Source organism: Polypterus senegalus, chromosome 2, assembly GCF_016835505.1.
Source record: "Polypterus senegalus isolate Bchr_013 chromosome 2, ASM1683550v1, whole genome shotgun sequence".
NCBI lineage: Eukaryota > Metazoa > Chordata > Cladistia > Polypteriformes > Polypteridae > Polypterus > Polypterus senegalus.
Genome location: NC_053155.1, coordinates 185,771,780 through 185,794,612, shown reverse-complemented (window position 1 = coordinate 185,794,612; position 22,833 = coordinate 185,771,780). Strand labels below are relative to the sequence as shown.

The following is a 22,833-nucleotide window of genomic DNA, read 5'->3' as shown; positions in this document are numbered from 1 at the left end:
AAACCATTCAATTTGAGATAATGTGCCTTGGGCTAAATCGTGGACATTTTCAATGAGTTCTGCTCTACACAGTAATTTCCAAACTTTTGACCGATTAAGCCTCCTGATGTGCAGACAGATGTATTTATTTACTTTATTAGAAAGGTTTTCTGAAAAGGTTAAAAAGACAATGACACATAAAAATGGGAAGATTTCATTAAAATGTGATACAGGACTTAAAAATTTCCACATTCTGCTCTGCCCTGAAGTGGGCTGGCTCCCTGCCCGGGGTTTGTTCCTGCCTTGTGCCCTGTGCTGGCTGGGATTGGCTCCAGCAGACCCCCATGACCCTGTGTTAGGGTATAGTGGGTTGGATAATGACTGACTGACTTTCTGCTCTAAAAGTTTTTTCTAATGTCTTTGATGGATTTCCAAGCAAAAGAAATTAATGTGATAGACAGATGGCCAATCTGGAAAGAGGCTGCAGTTGAACAAACAGAAACAATTTCATTTAGTTTTGCTAATAGAAAAGCAGCTGTCATACTTTGCCATACAGTATATTATTGTACACTATCCATTTTGTCAGCAAATTTGGAGGAACACCAACCTCTAGTGTGTATAAAGTTCTGCAGTCTAAACAGCCATCCCCCAACTTTGAATTTGCTTTTCATACATACTGGAAGAGCAGATGTGAGTTCATCACAATTTTAAATCTCACTGTATACCATTACACAAACAGAACATACAGCAACAACTACATTTGTAGTAATATATGTTTTTTAACTCAGAAAATAAGTTCAAGTCTCTTTGGAAACCTGGACCAAGTCTGTACCTCTTATCTAATGAGTAAGTAAAACTGTTTCAAAGATTTTATTTTCTTATAAGGAAGTCACTGTTTGTTACACAAGGGAAAAATGTCCAGTTGAATTAGGCCTAAAGCCACTGGCTCAGGGGCATTTGCTTATGCACTCCAGCAATTCCATGCGTACAGCAATACGTGTGTGCCAACCCAGTGGCAGGAGCCGGATGTACCTGGCAATGATGGGTGGACGAAGCAGGTTCTGCACTGATGATGATCTATCTGAGTTTCCATAAAACACCTGTTCAGACAAAAATTCTTAATTAATGCAAAAACATTTTTAAATATACCAGCTACATTTATTCTGTACTAAGATATGGCCCAAACATAAACAGAAAATGTACCCAGTTCTTTTAAAAGACACAATTCCAAATTTCCCAGAGGGACAAATAAAGTTCTAGCTCTAATTCTAATTCATTTAGCTGAAAGAAATGTATTTTTAATGGAAATTATTTACTGTGCCTGTAGAAAGACTTAAATTACTTAATTTTCAATTCATTAATTGCTTAAATTACTAATCTCTTAAATCATAAGAGTTATGAAACTAGCAAAACTGTGGTGTTAAGAAATTACTCAGTCCTTATATTTTTTCTGATGTTCTTGTCCTTCAGTACATAATCTTTTTGCTTTTAGCTGAGATTTATTTGCTGATGGCCAACACAAAACATGACTAATGTCAAACTTAATATTAAATTCCACAGATCATTCTAAATTATTCAAAACTATAAAATAGAAAATAATATATTCATTAAGAATTTACCTTTTCTGTCAATTTGGTAGAAGCACCAACAACTGTTTTACCTAGCTGAACAAAGAAATTTGTTTTTTCAAAGAAATGCCATTGCTGAAGAACAGATTTCAACTGCTGTCATAAATTATCGACTGGACTGGCCCCTTACAGAACCACTTTATTTTTACACCACTGCAATTTTGCTTTGGCTGCACATTTTGAGTCACTGCTCTGCCAGAAGTTCAATCTTCTACAAAGGCACAGATCTCTTGCTGGCTGTGGTGGGTTTTCCTCCACAACTTCTTTCTACTTCTCTGTATTACTTTCACATTCTAGTTTCACAAATCTTCCATTTAGAGGAGAATTCCCACAAAATAATGCATTCACCACAAGGCCTGCTCAGAACAGCATGCTCAGAATGATCTGCTTCATACAAACAGCACTTAGCACTGATGCCAAAGTTGGACCTTATCAGCACATGTAATAATCTTTAGCTTGGCCACAGAGTTCCCCATAAGCCGTCTGCCAAGTTGTGGCCAATATCTGGTTCAAGCTTTTTTCAATGGCAACCTTACTGTATTTTTCTCCTTAGAAATCAGTTGCACAGAACTTTCCGTTTTAGTCGTGTTTTTCAATAATTGTTGTCTTACATTTTCCCTTTTCAATGCAATGAATGAAGGAAATTCAAACGATCTGCAAAAGTTTGTTTTCACAATTTAACCAATAAATGCATCAGAACTTAGTTAGTTGTGTTGCAGCAAAGGGCCCCTTTATACCTGTTGTAAAATATACATTGTTTTAGATCCAATGACGACTAGAAAGCATTCGCCCAGACTAAAAGCCAGATATAAATGCACATGTGATCGGATTATGGCCACATCATAGAAACCCCAGTCGGAGGTGGTCAGAAATGTACTGTGACCACATTGATGAATTGTAAATACTCATGTGTATTTTTTTTTTGTATGAGTAAGCAGATGTTGATTTTACATTTGAGCGCACTGCTGACAAAACATATGCATTTTTAAAAACAGGTGCAAATGCAGGCTAAATTATATTTAACCAGTAACGGCGCACTGCATGATAACATGCAGTGAATACACTTGACTTGAGCATTCATAGTTTTCATACTCTTTCACTGCACGTTTAGCATTCGTTTGCTCAGAAGTTGATGTGTTTGCTGTTTCCTGAGCAGCTATTCTTTTTCCACTCTAGCGACCCGCTTCTTCTCTTCTTTCATTGGTATCTTTTCACTTTAAAACTGATTAAGTCAGTGTTTGTGTTGCAATTACTTAGTAGTTTTCTTTGATTTTTCACTTAAGCTGTCACTTAAGTCTTCAATCTGCCTCAAGAATGATTTAAGATATGAAGAGGTAGAAGAAGTGAAAGCGAAGGTGGTATGGATGAGAACGGCCAACTCTTGCTGCCAAGAGTTTATTATACAATAAAATAAAATTTAAATAAAAAGAGGAATAACCTTGGAGGTCAATCATCACCCCAAAAGCAGACAGTAGCGGTCACATAGTATATGCGTGCCAAATTTCAGGTCAATAGGTCAAACGGTTTGCGAGTTGCAGGTGATTTAAATTCCTGGACAGACAAACAGACAGCCACGGTAGCTTTTTATATATAAAAATACTATTCAGATACAAAATACTTGTTCTATGTAAAGTACAATAAGCTAACAGTCACATTATCTTAATATATTTCTTCTTCAGTTAAATATCTATAGAAAATATTTTATTGCACTTTGGAAATGTATTGTTACATCATACATTATTTCACATTAAAAATATTGAATAGATAAATATGTGTACAAATCTTTTGTCATGCAGAAAAGTATGATGACTTGCATGGGGATTTAATACTTTTGCATGCCACTGTATAGTTACCAAAAGCAAAATTAGAAAAAGCAGCTATTATTTGTTTTAAAAATGGATAAGTTTGGCATTTTTCAAGTCAAAGTTATTTCCTCACAATCATTTTATTTATTAGTTTGCCAAATAAAATTGTGTTGTAAAGTAAAGAATTTTTTACAAAAATTTTTAAAATATTTTATCTGTTCTTGCAGCGTACAATAGGGATGAAGGATACACAGGTCCATAGGTGACAGTAAAAGCTTTAAAACTTATAGAATAAGTCAACTTGTCAAGCCAAACATGTTATCATGTATTGATCTGCATCTTGAGATTATATATTGAAAAACAGCATATCTCTATCATTTAAAAAAGGAAAAGAGAAAAACATTGTTTTAAGCAATTCACTTGCTTTATTGTGTCCTCCACTGCAATGACATTTCAGTCCAAAAGGTGTGGATTCACCCTGGAAAGTAATTGAAGTTACAATCCTTTACATTTTTATATTATACGGAAGCTTATTTCATTATTTTGTAAATACTGTATATACTGTTACTGGACTGATAATGGATGCATGTGTTTCAGTGATAGAGAATATTGAGCGAGCCCATACATATAATAAGAACTGAAGTGACATTATAGACAGTGCTTAAAGTGAAACCAAACTTCTAGCTGTACATTGTGTTGTTGGTGTCTTGGTATACAGTATTATTAACTTTACTTTTAAGCCCCCACAGAGATCAGAGCATGTTGACAGTAGTATATAATAGTATATAATATTGAGAAGGATGTCCCCTTTCAAAACTAGAGCTCTTTGGTATTAGTAAATGATATTACAGAAGAGATTGGATCAGATGGGAGCGCAAGATGCCTGTACGCACCGTTAAGCTACTTCAAGCTCTTGTTACTGGCTTACATCCATCCATCTTCTTAAACCATTTATAGAGGGCAGAATCATGGAGCAGGAACAAGACATGAATGATCCTTGGCCAAGGTATCAGTCCATCTCAGAGTGAACACACACAGGCTAAGGTTAATTTAGTAACAAGTTACTAAAAGTTTAAGAAGTTTAGTACTTATATTTTAACCTGGGCAACAGTTATAGTGTGTTATTCCAGCTGTAAAACAATAGGCCTGCATGACTTTTGCTTGTTTCCAATGCCTTTATAGATCAATTGGCATGTGTGAATGTCAATGAGTTTTCTCATGTAAACTTAAAATGTGGCATAACATTACTGCCACCAGTCGAACACATTGTTCTTAATTTTTTTTTATCACCATGGCCCCAGCAGGAGCCGCTCCTCTTGCATTAAAAATGTCAATAGTTGGTTTATGGCACTTCAATCTGCTCACACACTCTTACTTTTTTCAGAGAAAAGAGGGCTTGACTCTTTCAGAAATCTAAGACTTTTATTAAAAATACAATGTAGTGTAATCAGTTCACTTCAGATTTAGTATTTTCTGTAAAAAGTACAATGAAAGTCTTATGTGATCTTTCACTATGCTGCCTCTTGGCATGCATGGGTGAAAAATCAGCTCCATTAGAAAAAAATAATTATATTATTTAAGTGCACATCTGTCTGTTATTACAAGCCAAGTCAGGACATAACCGCTGATGAAGCAGAATTGCAGAAGCAAAGGATATTAAGTATAATATAAAGGTAGGGGTGGGCTGTCATAATTCTGAGCTGTCAGGCCAACAGGAAATGTATTCTTACCTTGCGAAAAACAGGACCAAAAATCTGTGATAAAATAGTTATTTCTAGTTTCCTTTTATCACGCACAAGGATGTCTTATAAACATGAAAGGCATGTTTTCTTATTCAAAACCTTTGCTACTTCAAAGTGGATATATTTGGTATGTTTTAGGGCTTTTCCTATCACTTATGGACCTGTGTACCCTTAAGCCCCATTGTAAGCTGCAATAACAGATAAGGTATTTTTAAAACCCTTCAGTTTAGAATACAGTTTTATGTGTCAAATTACAGGTTGAGTATCCCTAATCCAAAATTTTCGGACCAAAAGTATTTTGGATTATTTGGACTACTTGGTATATTTACATATACATAATAAAATATCTTGGGGAAACGTAATCAAGTTGGGAAATGCAGCCAAACCAGCTAAATAACAACTTGTGCATATGGTATAATAATTCATATCACTTACAATAATATATTTGACAAACATATTAAACATCACAAGTTATGAATATGATGTACAGACTCTACTGTAGTTCTCTTTTAACAGGGAAAATGCTGCATATCTGCACTGATAAACTTTCTATTTTGTTATCAGTTCATATAGGCTACCTGTTGCCACTTTCATGGAACTGGCCAGTAGGCTGGAATATTTCAGCCAACCTTCTCTCCATCATACCTGCTGTGCTGGAAGCTATTAATCTGACCAACATGATGCTACATTCAGTTTTTGTATGGGGTGTACTTAAAACATATTATGTTTTTGCCAACATAAAAAGGTAATTTGCAGCAGTGTCTGTTTTCCTAAAATAATCAGAGAAATTTACTGCACTCTCATATAGCAATAAGGGTACCTAGTAAGAATGAAGCAGCTATTGTTAACTGTAAGCAGTTACATTCCATTAACTCACAAGTTATCTGCAATAACATTATGAGTTTTGAGGCAGGTTCGCGTATGCACATTTACAAAATGATTGTGATTTATGATGATACACTGCAGAGAAATGTGCATATGCCAGGCTTTATAATTTTTTTTTGCATATGCATATTTTTATGGTTGGATCCAGGAAATTTTTTATTAATAGAACCCCTGTGTGCAGTTTTCCACTTGTTGCATCCTGTACTTTTTTTTTTTTCCTTTTACTGGCGCTGTGCAGCACTTTTGAAATGCACCTCAGATGTTATTGTTTTGCTCCCCAACAGCTTGTGCAGCACATTGAAACTATTGCACACCCTCTTCCTGATAGCTGATGGAGTGATGGTGCTTCATGCTACTTCACAGAAGACAATCATTTTACACCCACATGGTTGTCGATCATGTGTTGTACCTTTGTGGTATCCAATGCATCACAGGGGGCCAGGCCTGGCCTCAGAATAAATAAATCCATTTTGAATCTGCATATACGTTTCCCACATCTGTCCAACAGTAAAAAAATTTAGAGGCAACATACAAGTAAGTAGCATCATGTTGGCACTCTTAAAGTTTTTGATTTTTGTAGCATTTCAGATTTTGGAATTTCAGATTAGGGATACTCAATCTGTAATATATAACATGAATGTGAAGAACTTCAATTTGAAAAATATTAAACTTATCCTTTATGTTTAATCTGACCAGTAGGATGAAACTGTGTACACTCTTTTAATTTTTTCCACATTACCATTACACCTTGTTAAATTCCATGGGAAATGTAGCAGCACGATGATGTTTAATGGAGAAAACGAATATACTGCCAGTCATTTCATGATTATTTAGAATAGAAATAATGAAGCAAGTTGAGTCCAAGCAATCAAATGACAAGCTGTAGGACAGTTATGAAGGAAGAACTGACAGGACACATTTAAAAAAAAACAGTCCAATTCATTTAATGTCATGCATTATAAGTCTGTCTGAACTTGTACAGCCAACAGTGCCAAATAAAAACATGCACATAATTGGACAAGATGCCTGTTTATGTTTGCCAATTTTGGATAATTCAATCTTGATGTAATTTTATGTTAATTCATCAAAATAATTTATGCACACATGCTGCAATATATAGGCAGTTCCCATTGTACTTATGCTTAAATTATTCATTTAATTAATAAAGATAAATACAATTAAGTAACAAATGTTTAGAGTGAATATTTTAATAACTACATTTTCATTTGAAAAGTGAAACCTATGATCTCAAAAGTTCAAGTAAAGAGATATTTTTTTGCTATGATGCAATTACCTTTACGATTAGAGATAACATAACAGTTAGGGGTCAGAGCATATCCTGAAGTACTGGACAAAGTGCCAATTAAAAGATACCCCCTAACTTGCAAGTCCTTGGTTATTTATGAAAACTGGAATTTCCGGTAAAAACTGGAAACACATGCAGACACAAAATCAAGTGCAAACTCCACAAGGGCATAATTTTACCATTACTAAATTAAATTCACAAAATTTCCAGGAAGTATTAAAAGAAGGGACTCTGAAGGTGAAATTGCAATGTACAATCTCCTAAATTTGTATAAACTGATGTCATGTTATTCATGCCGTTATTGTCATTTTAGGTAAGATTACCTACCCTGTTGTTGCCAGTTTGGTCTTTGTAGTACACCCAGTTTAGATTCTCATCAGAGCGATACTGAACACTATATTTGGTCATCCATTCATCAGCATCACAACGACCTTGGGTGAGTATTCCAGAGATTACCTTGACATCTTTCAAGTCAATCTGCAGCCACTGACTAGTGTCCTGAAATTTGGACAGCCATGAACACCTGCAAATCCAATCAAAGAACAGAAATTGACAAAAACTATACCACTTACTGTCCTAAATGCCAAAGAGAGTGTTCTGTTTAAAATGACATTTACCAAATGTGACAAAAATACTGTGACTTTTGACATGAAAAGATACAGTATTGTAAATGCTAACTCTAGATGAATATTTTGATTTTTGCTTTCTCTGGGAAAACACATAAAAAGTTTATGAAATTAGCAGATGGCGAATTCAAAACTCCAAACATTAGTCATGCTCAATAAACAAATCTATATATATATATATAAAAGTCAATGTATGTGTGTATGTATGTATGTTCCAGCATCACTTCTGAATGGCTGGAACAATTTTCATTAAACTTGGTACACGTTTCTCATTGGTTGACTAAAAATACTGTAGAGTGAAATCAACTCTAACCCACCCCCTTCTGGGTAGGGTGGGGGGTGGTCTTATGGTCTTAAATACATGTTATCATCCAGTTGACACACGGAACGACCACCAGAGGGTTAACTGGAGGCAACTACCAGCATTCGTTATGTTTGAGCACCACCGCACCTCTGTTGCTTTTGAAATTAAATAGAGTTGGCCGGTTCCGAGCGTCAACTGGATGATGATTCATTGTTTGTTAATTTATTTTTATTTTAAAAGTTGTGGATTTTTTAAATTGTATTTTTCTCAAACAATTAAAAAAAAACTTTATTTTTCTCCCGGACAACACTGGGTATTTCAGCTAGTATTATAATAATATTATATTATAATTATAGCCCATCCATACATTATTTTTGTTAACATTTTACTTAGGCATTCGATTTGCATTTGGTGTTAAGAGTTTTGCTGAAATTAATTACATTATAGCTCTTCATCAACATTTGTGGATATTTTGTGAAACTCTGGAAATTCTGGAAAACAATATACAGTAGATCAATTCACAAATAATTAAAATGCATCTCTGAAAGAGACCTTAGATACACTAGTGCTACTCAAAATAAATATGAGTTAGAGCACAAGGACCATTTATGCTCTTAAATTAGAAGGCTAACACCTTAAGTGTACATGGAGAGTAACACACTTACCGGTATATGTCTTTGAAACTGAATGGACTGAGCAGATTAAATGGTATAAAAAGAGCTCTTTTTTCTGGTCTGCTCTGAATACTATAAATTAAAACAGAAATTACCCTTGTGTGCTATTTAGAACAGTTGCTAATTCAACAAATGGGAAACCTGATCTGACATTGCAAAAATACAACAAATATTAGCAACATAGATTTTATTAAATTCTTTAATCATAAAATTAATAATGTAAAATAACAGCCGTCAAAGTTATCTTTTACTAGCATCTATATATATAATTCACTAAGGCAAGACAACCATGAAAAGCACGCCGGAACGGGTGTGGATTCACTAAGCCGCCGACAAGTGAGACACCTATGGCGCACACAGGAAGGAGCCACACCCACCAACTCCAAGACCATTGGATACGACGACAACTCGCAGGGCCACGCCCACCAACTCGGATGCGACGACACAAAAAAAATGGCGTCATTTATGTTCGTCTGTCGTAGAGGCCACATGCAGTGCAGGTCAGGTTAATGTCATGTACCTCCGAGCTACGTTGACTGTTCATAGAGGCATGTTTCTCGCGGAGGTGAATCACCATATGCAGCGTGTGAAACGGTTTGCGAGGAGTATCCCATGGGATCCTTAAAACAATCCTTTAGAACTGAGGTTAAAGCACAATGAAGGAATCAGTCTTTAAAAACCAATAAGCCCTGTGCCTCTATTTCATTACCGTCTCTCCTGCTTCACCAATGCAGGCCCTGCAACAGTCGAGACGCTCTCAGCAGCTGACCTTCTCTGTGCCTGACCGGTTCACACAGAGGCAGCGCAAGAGAAAGCCGCGCCAGAGACAGACAGAGGCACACACACAGGCAGCTGGTGGGCGGCTCTCCATGAGTTTCTCTTGCGAACGGACACATGACCAGGTGGTGTGTATGCTTCGAGAACGAGGCTGGATGCGGCTTGCGACCGGGCACATGAGCAGGCAGTGTGTATGCTTCGAGTGCGAGGGTGGACGCGACAGGACCATCTAGGAAAAACCATGTCGCGGATGTGATTCGCTGTATGCAGTGTGTAAAACAGTTTGTTTGTCGCAGATGTGAATCGCTGTATGCGGCGTGTAAAACAGTTTGCGAGGGGTATCCCTGTGTCTTTCCAGAAGTGTTCAACCATCAATAAATAATTATGCGGCGTTTGTTATGCCGCGGGTTCACTATTGTGTTGTATTTTGCTCTCTCCAGAGTTCCATCTTTTCATTCACTTACTGTTGTATTCTCACACTAAACTGTTTTAGACAACCATGTCTTTCCAGAAGTGTTTACCATTCAATAAATAATTATGCATGAGATTGAGAGTGTGTCTAGGCGTGGGTAAGCCGTTGAACCCCATTCGGGCTGCAAACCGTGGAATTGCCACTAAGTGCGACTCATACGCTCCCACTGTTTTCGTCCCTACCCTTTGTACACACCCCCCTCCCACACGTTGACTGTTAATAGAGGCATGTTTCTCGCGGAGGTGAATCGCCATATGCAGCGCGTAAAACTGTTTGCGAGGGGTATCCCATGGGATCATTAAAACATTCCTTTACAACTGAGGTTAAAGCACAATGAAGTGAGCAGTCTTTAAAAAACGAGTTTTCGGTTACGACGCACGACCGCGTGCAGCATAGAAAAGTGTTGTACACGCTACATACAGCAATTCGCATCCGCGACAAACATGCGTCTTCTTAGATGCTCCTGCACTTTGTACACACCCCCCTCCCACCTCCTCGCCGCACGGACGATTGTGTGTTGGTTCGTTCCGTGCATTGTTACAATGTTGCTTTTCTTGCTGATTTATTACATTACCGATTTTGCAAATGTTAAATTTTCTCCCTGTACTTAAAAATTATTAAAAAACCGGCCTGATTATGCGGCGTATGGTACGCCGCGGGTTGGCTAGTAACTATTAATGTACTAAAAGTGACAGTTTTCTTGCCATTAGTGAAAAAAGGGAGCTAGACACAAATATACTTAATAATTATAGTAGTGTTTCAAATGTATCTTTTCTCTCTGAAGTACAAGAAACAATCTAGCTTTCATGCTAGTCATAGAACAGAAATTGCAATTGTTTTGTCTATGACTTTGTATTGTCTTTTACACTATAGTTAGTATGTATTATCTATTCAGCCTTTGATGATATTGACCAGTCATTTTCTTATACAGGCTTGAAAATGTTGGGCTCTCAGGTGCTCCTTTGCATGGTTTAGTTCATGCTCGTTAAATCAATTTCAGCAGGAACAGAAATGTGATGATAATGCCCAGTCTTTAATTACTAAATCTACACATTGTGTTCACCAAATCTCAGTACTCACACCGCTGTGTTTTTTGCTTTACATGCTACCAATGGGGAAATTTAGTTAGAAAACTCAACATCCTACTCAGCTGTATGTTTCCCTTTGACAAAACAATCTTTTTATTATTGTATCCTTAACTGAGTCAACATGTTAGAATACTGTATGACTGATACTTAGTTGTCTTTAAATGCAGGAAAAAAACTTACAATTGGTGGGAATGACAGCAACAAGGCCTTGTCACTTTTTAAGTCAATGGGCCCAAACGTTACTTTTACTGAATCAGCATGGTATTTAGGTGTTACCTTTGACACTTTGGCTTAACAATATGATAATATTGAGATCCTTTCTAACTATGGAGGATACAGAGATGTTCATTCATGCATTACTTTCTAGTGGAGTTGCATAATAAGTTATTCACTGGTTCTATTCGTAGCTGTCAGTTAATTCAAAATGCTGTAGCAAGAATCATTACTTAAAGTATAATCACATGAAACCTTTGCTTAAACTTCCATGTACAGTCAAAGTTAATTGCAAATCCCCTACTCTTGCATATAAAGGTTTTTATAGCCCTGCTTACTTATATGAACAGTGCCATGAATGCTTACCAAAACAAACATTATGATCAAGATGTCATTCTATGAACGTTCCAAGGAATAATAATAAAGTAACAGTGGGAGTTGAATACATGGTCGCAAGAGGTGTAGAATAATCTATCTGTTTATGCAAGAGATGCTCCATCAGTCTCAGCATTTAAATTGAGCCTGAAGACCTATTACTTTATTTATACCTTTAATTGCTTTTTTTTGCAGATCAAATATAACAACAACATGGTGTTTCTCAAAAAAAAAAAAAAAAAACTTGAACCAGAACTCATGTGAATGCACTGAATTGGAAAGGTAAAATCTCATAAATTGGAGCTTTGAAAACTGTGAGTGCACATAAACAGAGCGTAAAATATTATTAGCTTTTCATATTGCATTCTTTATAAACTGTTACTAACTTTTCTGTATTCTGTTTATCTTCTTGGTATCCTGCTATGGCACTGGGTGGTAATGCCACATTATCTTCCTTCTATTTCTGAAAAAAACTGGAAGCAATACAGAAATAGCAAGAGACTTGTGATCCAAGAATGTAATAATTTAATCTTCTTATTAGACTCTGTAGAATATATTCTTAATCGTTGGGCAGCCAAATTGCCTAGGTCACCAGAGCTGTGACTTTAACTAACCTGTGTAAAAATCCACCATGAACTCACAGAGGTCTACTGCCCTAGAAAAACCTTTGACTGGAATTTGTGTTTTCCTCTCCTCTGTTGTCAAATGGACACACTGCATTAGTTATTATGTTAATTGATGTACTGTTATGACTTCATGCTAATCCATTTGAAGTGCTCTGTTCTACATTGTGTTTAAACTAATCTTTTAGAGTTAATGTGTATAAATGATATTTGGTTTAAAGCATTATAGTAAACTTCTGTAAGCACTCTTGGCCAGTACTCAGAGAAAACAATTACACAAAAATAAATTGAACTGAAGTCAGAATTACAAATAAGATGAATATACCAGAAAGTAACTTTATTTCAACATTGTTATTATTGTTATTATTATTGCACAGTTAGCTGAGGACCGCATCCAAGAAATATGATTTTTTTTTCTAAAATTCAGTATTACAAATTAATTTCATATTTGAATATGCTGTAAATGTATGCTATCAAAAATATGCACCTATTTTAAGTTCAGTTTCATATTTTTGAAAATACAGTACTGTATTTTCTGAATGGCCTCCTTTTAGGTATCTCTCAAAATGAATGTATTATATCCCAAGGGTATGTTAATAAATTTCAGATTTATTTCAGGTGCCCAAAAATACATCAAGACAAGAAGTGCCATTGATAAGATAAGGGAAATACATTTGAATTTTTCTGAAAGGAACAGAAAATTATGTTCAAATATTTCAAAATTACACTGAGATATCTACATTACAGTGAGATATTTTAAAATAATCTGCATGTATCCTAAAACAGAGAAGATGCATCAAGATTTCTTTAAACTAATTTTAGATATCCTTAAATATGAATTTAGCTTGTTATATTTCCAATGGCAATGAGCAAAGGCTGAAATGAACCCCTCTATTATCTTATTGATAACTGGTTATCACATAGTGACAATAACTCAGTTATTTTAATTGTTGCCAGTTAGGGGGATTTTTAGAGAAAATTAGTAGGTCATATTGCACATTAGGCACATCAGTCTAGGCTTACCCAAATCCTTGTCCATTCAGCCTTGCCTTATTAGAGGTCCAAGACGAATACCAGCCCACATACTGATCTTCATTTGAGCAACTGATCTGGTCTGCAGTTACTGCTCCAGATTCAAATCCAAGTGGCCTGTGATATGGACATTCTAGAAAAAAAGCAAGCCATTACTAAAGTTAAATGCACAAGGCCTGATTCTTAAGACTTCACAAATCTATCTGTAACATATAGCAGGATGAACAGTTTCCTACAGTAAAATGCCAATACTGTATTTTTTTTTAAATGTACCCATTATGAAAGGTTTTGTAATTAAAAAGTAAATTATTTTTTAACAATTGCTCTATGTTGACATTTTTACTGGAAAAATGTTTCCTTTTATAGCCACCAAACAATTTCAGAAACAGTCATTTCTTTGCATATGAGTAACTATTGATCCTTTCAATCCCAAAACCATCTATTCCACTTTATTGTTGTAGGGAGCTGGTGCAAATTCCGGTAGCACCAGGTGCGAAGCAATAAACAGTTCTGGACAATGCAGCAGTCCATCACATATGACATTTATACATGCCAAGGTGACTTACAGCTATTTTTGGAAAATGGGGAGAAACCAAACACACACCCAGGACTAACATAAATTCGCACAGACATTGCCATGTCTCCTTGAGCTGTGAGGCAAGAACATTACGCTTTGGTATGTGGAGTATGTATAATATGTTTTATAAAATTAGAATATTTTAGTATTTGAATTTATAAAGGAAAAAGTAAAAAAAAACCTTTACACTTAAATAATGGTATTTGAAATCTATATAAATAGTTAACTCTTGAATTTTACTTAGAATGATTGCTAAGCTAACCAATTAGAAACTGGAACTGTTCAGCAAATTCACTTAACATTAGTAGTAATACATCATTTTTTTCAACAATAAAGTAGACAATTTAAGATTATAGATTTGTCATAGAGCTACTAAATATTGTACTATTTGTACAAAGTACATTTCTAAATTTAGTCTAACAGCTTTGCATGTTTTCCTTGTGGTTGTGGTGGATTACTTTGCGTACTCACATTGTATTTCATATTTGATTAAATGGTGAACCCATTTGGTGAACCTGTGGTAGTGTGGCAGTATATGAATCGGCTTTATGACAGACTACTGCTGTGTCCAGAGTTGTTTTCTTATCTTGCACGTGGTGCTGCTGGGTTTGGCTCTTGCCCAGTATGACCATAACTTAGATATAACAGGTCGTTGAATATTATATATTTTTAAGATAAATTCAACTGACTAGCTGTGAAATAATTCTTGCACAAGTAACTTATGCCTATTTTATACATAATTAATAAATCATTACTAAATGTCATTCAACTGATTTCAATAATTATAAACCTGATGTGGAATATACAATTACAGTATAGTTAAAAAGTACATTTGAAAAATTAAATTACATGCACCAAAAGCAAATAAAAAGATATGTACATTTTTTAAAATTATTTCTCCTAAAAGTAAAATTACTTTAGCTTAATACTGCTGGTTTCAAGATCTTATTAAAGGTGAAAATAAGTCTAACATAATTTACTTTGATTTCAGCATTTACTTCAACAAACTCTGAAGTCTCTGTCAGGCTGTTTTTTAACATTCTGACGCACACTGTATCTACTCTTTTTAAATACTGGTAAGACTCGAATTTCATTAAAAAGTCCAGTACTAGATTCAAACTGTCCTACATCTGCCCTACACCAGTTTGGACACACTAAAAGGCAGCACAGTGCAGAACAAATGATTTCAGCAAAATCTTAAAACAGATCTATCACTGGTGACAACAGGCCCACATCACTGTCTCTGAAGAAAAGAAATGTAATTTTAGATGGTTGAAAAATTCTGTAAATAGTAACTTAATATTAACAACTCCTAAGATAACAAAGCATGAATCATCTTGGCTGAATCCACAAAGAAATAGGATGTTATCATGGATAATCATTCAACAATTTCCTAAATCTGCTATTTCCAGTTTAGATATACAATATATACTGTATAACAACATTCTAAGATAGGCTTAATTTAATGCAGGGTTGCAGGGAAACAGCATCTATCACAGAGGTATAGGGTGCAAGGAAGGAACCAACACAGGATTGGATACCAGTCCACTGCAGGATCCACTCACGTTCACTCTCTCACTTATACAAGGCCAATATGGAATCACCAATCAATCTAACACACATTTTTAGAATGTGTGGGAAAAAAAAAGAACTGATTACTTCGGCTCTCTTAACAGGTAGAGAGTTCTTATATCCTGGGGGTTTTAGACCCACTGTCAAAACCTATTAGTTTGGAGGACCTCTAGTTTACTTTTTCCCTCTTAGCTAATAGGTTCTGGTCTTAAGGTACTGGAGTCCCCTTTCCTCTGATGCTTTATATGATGCACTGCCTAAGGGTTATGAACATTAATGTAGGAAGTAGGGCTTGCTGGCAGAGCTGCTCAAATGACAGATTGCTATTCCTGACTTTTAATAAGCTTTTGAGATCAGCTGCCTCCATCTCACAGAGGACATTTACCAGCCTTAACCCACTTACCAGCCTTGGCCAAGCCTTAAGCCAAAAACACTGAGAAAGCTATTTGGGCTACTGAGAAAAGTAAAGAGATGGACAGCAATGACAGTCATGCAGATATAGAGAAAAGAATGATCAGATGGCTGGTACACTTAGAATTAATGGAGGAAAAAAGGAAGGTAAAGAAGGTTCATCAAATGATGTCTTGTGAAATGAGACAAAACACCTAAAGAAAAGAATGCTAGATGGTGTGCAAAGAAAAGAACGAGACTGGCTACAGACAGGTCCGGATTAAGCAAAGGCGTGCAAGAGGCTCAGGTCATAAAGGGCTTGTAAAGCAAAAAAGTGGAAGGAAGGAAAGAAGCAAGAAAACTGGAGTAGCTGGAGAAAAAATGAAGAAAACACAGGAAGAATGCACAAATTCTATCCCAGTATGCTGAATTCATGAGGCAACCACACTGAAGTAATTACTAAACACTTAATGTCTATAATGACCACAAACAGAACAAGGAACAGCTCAAAACTACTACTCTATACTACATTGGATCAGAATTAAATGTAGAACTAATAATAAAATTCCCCAAAGAATAAATAGACCTACTGTGTTTGGTAAATATTTGCCAGGGTTTTCCCATTACCATTTATATATTTTACCAACACATACCCCAGTGGGAGCTGCCAGTGAGTTTGTTCATATATATTACAATAGTTTTGCCAAATATTCTGGTCCGATCAGAGTATTTATCCTTCTCCTTCTTGTCTATTTGTCCTATGGTGGCACTTGTTCTTGCAACTTTCACAAGATCTCCCTCCTGGTTTTGGAAAAGAATCTCAAGACTGATGGAAATTGATCATTTACTTATCTTACTGTACAAAAACTATACTAAGGGGGGACTAGGTGGCTATTTGGTTTCCATTAGTTGCACTTTAACTTTATTTTTAGGTTTTCAATTAGTTCTAGCTTCCTTCACATTGGAACAGTTCCATAAGTAAAAAATAAAGTGAATATACTGTATGTATTGGTGGAAACTACATGCCTAACAAGATTTTACTATCTTTCATTTAATAATTGATTATACCGATTGATTATAAAAAAAAAACAGTGTAAAGAGTAGTGAAATATTTTGCAAAGAATGTAACATTTACATGGTTTAGAGTGCTGTTTTGCTTCTTGCTTGAACTGCTTAGGTCATGTATCAAAAATGGAGCCTGAAACAGATTCTCTGACAGCTCAGAAGCACTAAAGCAGCAAAAACATTTATTCAAAGTACATGAAACATCCGTTATGGAATGAAATGGTGGCCTTATTCCAAAAGGGAATATCAAAGATGTTGTAGCAATTAGGCACATTTGCTATAATGAAGTGGGCTTGAGAAGAGAACTTGTAGGTGCTTTCCCACTGGCAAGGTGGGCAAAGCATTTGTTAGTCCATGCAAACTACAACAAAGATTGATCAAGCTGTCTTCATACAATAGACAACACCTTTTCAATAAGGAGAAAATGCTGATTGAAAAACTTTCCTAGCAATCAAAAACATGCTATGGACCAATGTTACCAAGATGCAGTATAAGTGCAAAAGAAAAGTGAGAACCAAAAGCAGTCTTTAAACTTTTAATTGGCAAACACTTAAACTGTACTGTAGTCAACAGTTTACTTCTGAAATAAAAGCTCATAAGTAAGAGTCTGACTGAACTTTTTAAAAGATCACCTTCTCTACAAATAAAAAACAAAGTTCACTTGAGAGAAAGAACAGCTTACTAAAAGTAATATAGGTGGCACTTACTGAAGATTTATGACTATTTGCATTATTACAATCTGCAATGTTTATTATTTCACACAAGTTAAAATGCTGGCCATATCTTTAGATTTTAATTATCTGAAATATGACTGATTGTTAATTCTTCAAGTTTAAGTTGTTAACTTTAAAATGATAAAATTCTCAGAATGATTGGTGTCTAATTGAAACCTAATTATTGCCTTGCACCCAACCTTCTGATTAAGGGTATGACCTTAATGATGCTGCAATGAAATAAGCAGGTTTATAAAAGGAATTCATGAATGGATTACTAAAGTAAGAACCCCGTTCTCAGCTAATATGTATTCACTTTCCAACTCACTGTCAATGTCAAATGACATGGAGCCTGTCCCAGAAGCACAGTAAACAATGCAAGAACCCATCCAGGATAGGATTCTAAAGCATAACAGACATTAGCATCTTTATTCACTGCCCAGTTAACTGGTGAACCAACAGAAAACCTATGTGGACACAGGGAAAGTATGAAGACTGCCACTCTTCTATAACTACATTATTTTTCAATAAACCAAGAGTGATTTGGTGACTAATAAAACTGAATATAAAACATCATCAACAAATCTCATCTGTAAAGCCTGAAATATCTTTCCCATGCTAGAAGATAAATGAGGATTTCCTTCCTAAGTTTTACAAATTCTAATGACTGGTCAAAGACATAAGAGTTTTAGCAGTTCTAATCCTCACAACGTTCTGTTATGAGGAGATAAACAGTTCACATTTGAGCACTACCTAAAGTACCAAAAATATTTTCCAAATGCTAAACAAAGGCTGCCCATCTCCCAGAAAAAAGTACAACAATGAGTTTCATATTGATTTTGAAAATGCTTTGTTTTGCTTCAAGGAAGAAAATATGAATGGTTATATTGGAATGTAGTCTGTGCATATTTGAATTATTTTCTGATATATTTACATTTGGTGGTCTGTTCAATACTATCAGTCACATTTACCATAATACATGTTTCAGTGTTACTTAAGCTTTTTTTTAAATGAACCTGAATCTACAACAGACAGGTACACATCTCTTTATTTGAAAATAAATTACACATTGAAACCCCATAGCAACACAAAAAGAATGTGCACACTAATACTGACTGGGCCATGAACCAAGCCCAACATCTTAGGGTATGTGCCAGCACCTTTAACCACCAATTAAATGTATTAAATGACTATTCAATAAGTATTAATTGAACAAACTCATTTTTAATAAGAATTTATCCTGTTTAAATGTTATTATAGTAAGGATGATAACAATAACAAGTGATCTTTGACTGCCATTTTCATATTCTAAGTTCAAAATGGCTGTGAATTAGTACTACACTTAAAAATGTATTAAAAACTTTTTCGCAAGTTGAAGTTTTCTGTTAATACCAGGTTTGCATGTTTACTATGATTGATGTGTACCATATAAAGATGAAGCAGCAATGCACTTTTGTCAGCTGCAAAATGTGGAAACAATTATATGAGATACCTGAGTCGCCTCTGGTATAAAATTACCTTTGCATTAGAGATGACCTGAGTTGCTAGGTACACCTTCTCTTTGCACTGTACAAGGTTTTGCTGAAGTAGATTCTATTAAGAGTTTACCTTATTTTAGTAATTTTACGTAGCTAATTGTATTTTACCAAGAAATACACCTTGAAAAAAATTACTTCTCTCACAATAACACCTACTGACTTATTTATTGATCTAGATATATTTTGTGTTTAAACGCAAGTAGAGATTTTAAGTTCTATATTGAAGGTTCAAATGAAGTATACAAAAGAAGAATATTTAATGTACTTTGCAGGATAAATGGCTTGGAACCTTTACAAAAAAGTAATCAATATGTTGTGTTTCTTTATTTTGTCTGGAGCTATCTATTATAGATCTGCATGTCTCAAATAATAAAACATCATGTGCAAAGGTCATTCCATAGCAGATATTACTAATCTTGTGACACATTTTATCTTACAAATTTATTTTAATGTAGTCAGGCCCTCTCTGTTACTGGCTTTAATAGTGTATTACATTATTAAGAGAAAAAAGTAATACTTTATAAAATAGCAAATTTTATACTCCAGAACCATGATGAGAAAGTGCATTTGCCAGATAAGAAAAAAAAACTTCCTTATACAGAAAGTGGTGAGAAGCTTGTGGTTTCTAATCATCTTTTTCAATTTGAAATTAATCATAACACCTTTTTTCAGAAAAAAAAACACATTTACAGTGTACAGTATTGTTGTTCAACAATGATTTGTACACACACAATAAATATAATCAAAAGTATATATGCCCTATTGTCAACAATGCAGCATTGCCTATTGTCAATTTCAAATGTGTCTTTAAGTAAGCACTGATTAATAATAAAAATAAGGATTTTCTGACAGTGTTTAAGACAAGCCTGTTTAATAATACTCACCTGGCATGCATCTGCTGCTCGTCCATTTTAAGGCAGATCCATTTGGACATTCATGCCTGCAGGCCTTCTCTTTTTCTTGGTCTGAAATGCTATCCTACATCATATAGTAAGAAAAGAAAAACTCAAAGTAAAATAAAATGTCAAGATTATTTTGAAATAATGGTGTCTTAGTGATCAATTTCATTTTTCCCATTGTTACACCATCAGTCAACTTTATGTGATTTTACCTAAAAGGTCCCCATATCTAGTAATAGGTAAAACATACTAAATTATTAAGAGTTGTATAATTTTTTATCTGCAATTATCAAAATAAAAATACACCTCTTCAAACAATTAAGTGTAGAATATGTAAAACACGTACCTCTTGTGCGTACAGTATACATAATGCTGTTCCAGGAGTGTGCATATTTAAGAAGGAAAACAAAATAGTATTATTAAAAATATTAACAAATCAGATTAATGGTTATAGGTTACAAGAATCACCCTTGGCTTTCTGTTTTAGTGGATCTGTACATACTAAAATACAAACAACTTAAATTTAAAAGTAAAATCTTGAGAGCACAACAAAATAACATGGTTACCACCCTCCAACCAAATGGAAGAATACAGAACATACATTTTGATAAGACAAGAGCCAACAGAATGATATTCCATGTCTTCATCTTCATCTTGCACTCTTGGTAATAGCACACAGTGAAACAACATCTGTTAGAAGGCAATTGGATTACCAAAATCCACACGTCACTAATTACCTTATCTTGTTTCAATTATCCTTTACAAAACCACCACTGTCTTATCCTGGGTCTAATTTCCTGATTGTGATATACTGTATATTGGCTGATAATGATAATGTGCCACAATTGGAAGCACATACACGTACATAACTATATACCTGTAAAAGTGATTAATACAAATTTAGTAACAAGAACTGCTGTATATATACCATATATATACCAAAGCTGCTGGAGTATGTGAATTTCCCCTTAGGATTAATAAAGTATCTATCTATCTATCTATCTATCTATCTAATTTTAAGGAAAAAGTAGAGTTTTTAACATACTGTTGAATAGTTATATGGTATTTCAAAAATATAACAAAAAACTCTGCATTCAATTGTTCAAAGGTTATCCTGCATATCCTCAAGACAACCTGACCAGGAAAAGTAGAATCTAGATATGTTAGAATAAATTAACTTTTGAAATGTTGGGAAGATTACATTTTTTGAAGATGGAGGAAGAGCTGTGTAGTCAGTAATATGAATGAATACATTCATAAGTATGTCAGCTCATTTCTTCCAGTGAAATATTACTTGCATGCCTGACCTAAGAATACATTTTTTATGAGAAAGAATCTCACAAGGTGAAATAAAGTTTCATTATTGGGTCATCAGGACTCAAACAGATGCTTAAATATATAACAATGGGAAACTTTTGTTTGTTAACTTTGGTGTTTCCTCCTTAATTCCTTTTATTCTTTAGATGAATAATTAACTTCACTTTTAACACTGAGAATCCTGACATACATGGGGATTGTATCTACTGTAACTGTTATAATAAGATCATGACACCTAGCAGTTATAAAATTCTTTTTTTTATTATTTTATTGAATTTATTAAAATCAAATAACATTCCATACAAACAAGTTTTACAAAACTAGGTTTGAAACAAATTAACCCCCACCCATGAGAAAGAGAACTAGGCCAACAGAGTAAGACTTTAATAGAAGGAAATAAAATAAATAGAGTAAAAACTGGGAAGAGAATCTGCTTCCTCGATTTACATGCTTATTCTAAAATTTTATTGATTAGATCCTGCCAGGTTTTGTACAGATCATCTAAGTAAGAATTTGATTTTTTCAAATTTCAGATAATACTGTATATAACATCAGTTACCCACTGACTTAAAAAAGGTGAGTTACGATTCTTACAATTGAGCAAGATAAGTCTATGTGCCAATAGTGAAGTAAAGGCAATTACAGTTTGTTTGTCTTTCTCCACTTTAAGCCCATCTGGAAGTACACCAAACACCAGTTATGAAATTCTTAAACCACTGTTTGTTTCCAGAAATCCATGGAAGTATAGTGGTTAGCACTGCTATGTCATAGCTCCATACAAATAATCACAGCCTTATAACTCTGTGTGGAATTTGCACGCTTTCCCTGTGTCAGTAAATAGTTCTCCCTGTATAATCCAGTTTTCCTTCCACATTCCAAAGACATGCAAGTTTGCTTCTTTGTTAGCATTAAACAGATTCCGTATAAGTGAAATGAAATGTCAACCCGTTCCAAGGCTGGTTATTTCCATGCACCCAGTGTTTTGGGGATACATGTACTGGATCTGTAGTAGAGGGAGTGTGTAGGGGTTTAGAGGTGGTGAACTTTATTATTAGACAGTAACAGTATTCAATAATATTAAAAATATGATTCAAATTTAAAATTGCTACAAATCACAATGCTGTACATCAAAGCATAAAATTTTAATTGCTTGGTCTCGTCCATTAAGGGAGATGGATGTCTGAAACGGACCTCCGTTAGCAGTGGCTTTATTTTTTTCACTTATTTCATATT

At 34.8% G+C, this 22,833-nt stretch overlaps 1 protein-coding gene across 1 annotated transcript in view; it reads right to left on the bottom strand.

The window, feature by feature from the left end:
* Positions 1–926: 926 nt before the first annotated feature.
* The window catches only part of rs1a (retinoschisin 1a), a 50,450-nt gene continuing 28,543 nt past the window's right edge, over positions 927–22,833 (bottom strand). Inside the window, exons 2-6 of the mRNA XM_039746295.1 lie at positions 20,630–20,655; positions 20,269–20,362; positions 13,521–13,662; positions 7,673–7,868; positions 927–1,079 (exon numbers count right to left, since the gene is read on the bottom strand). Coding sequence (XP_039602229.1) covers positions 927–1,079; positions 7,673–7,868; positions 13,521–13,662; positions 20,269–20,275 — 498 coding nt within the window. The 5' untranslated portion in view covers positions 20,276–20,362; positions 20,630–20,655. The remainder of the gene's footprint in view (positions 1,080–7,672; positions 7,869–13,520; positions 13,663–20,268; positions 20,363–20,629; positions 20,656–22,833) is intronic.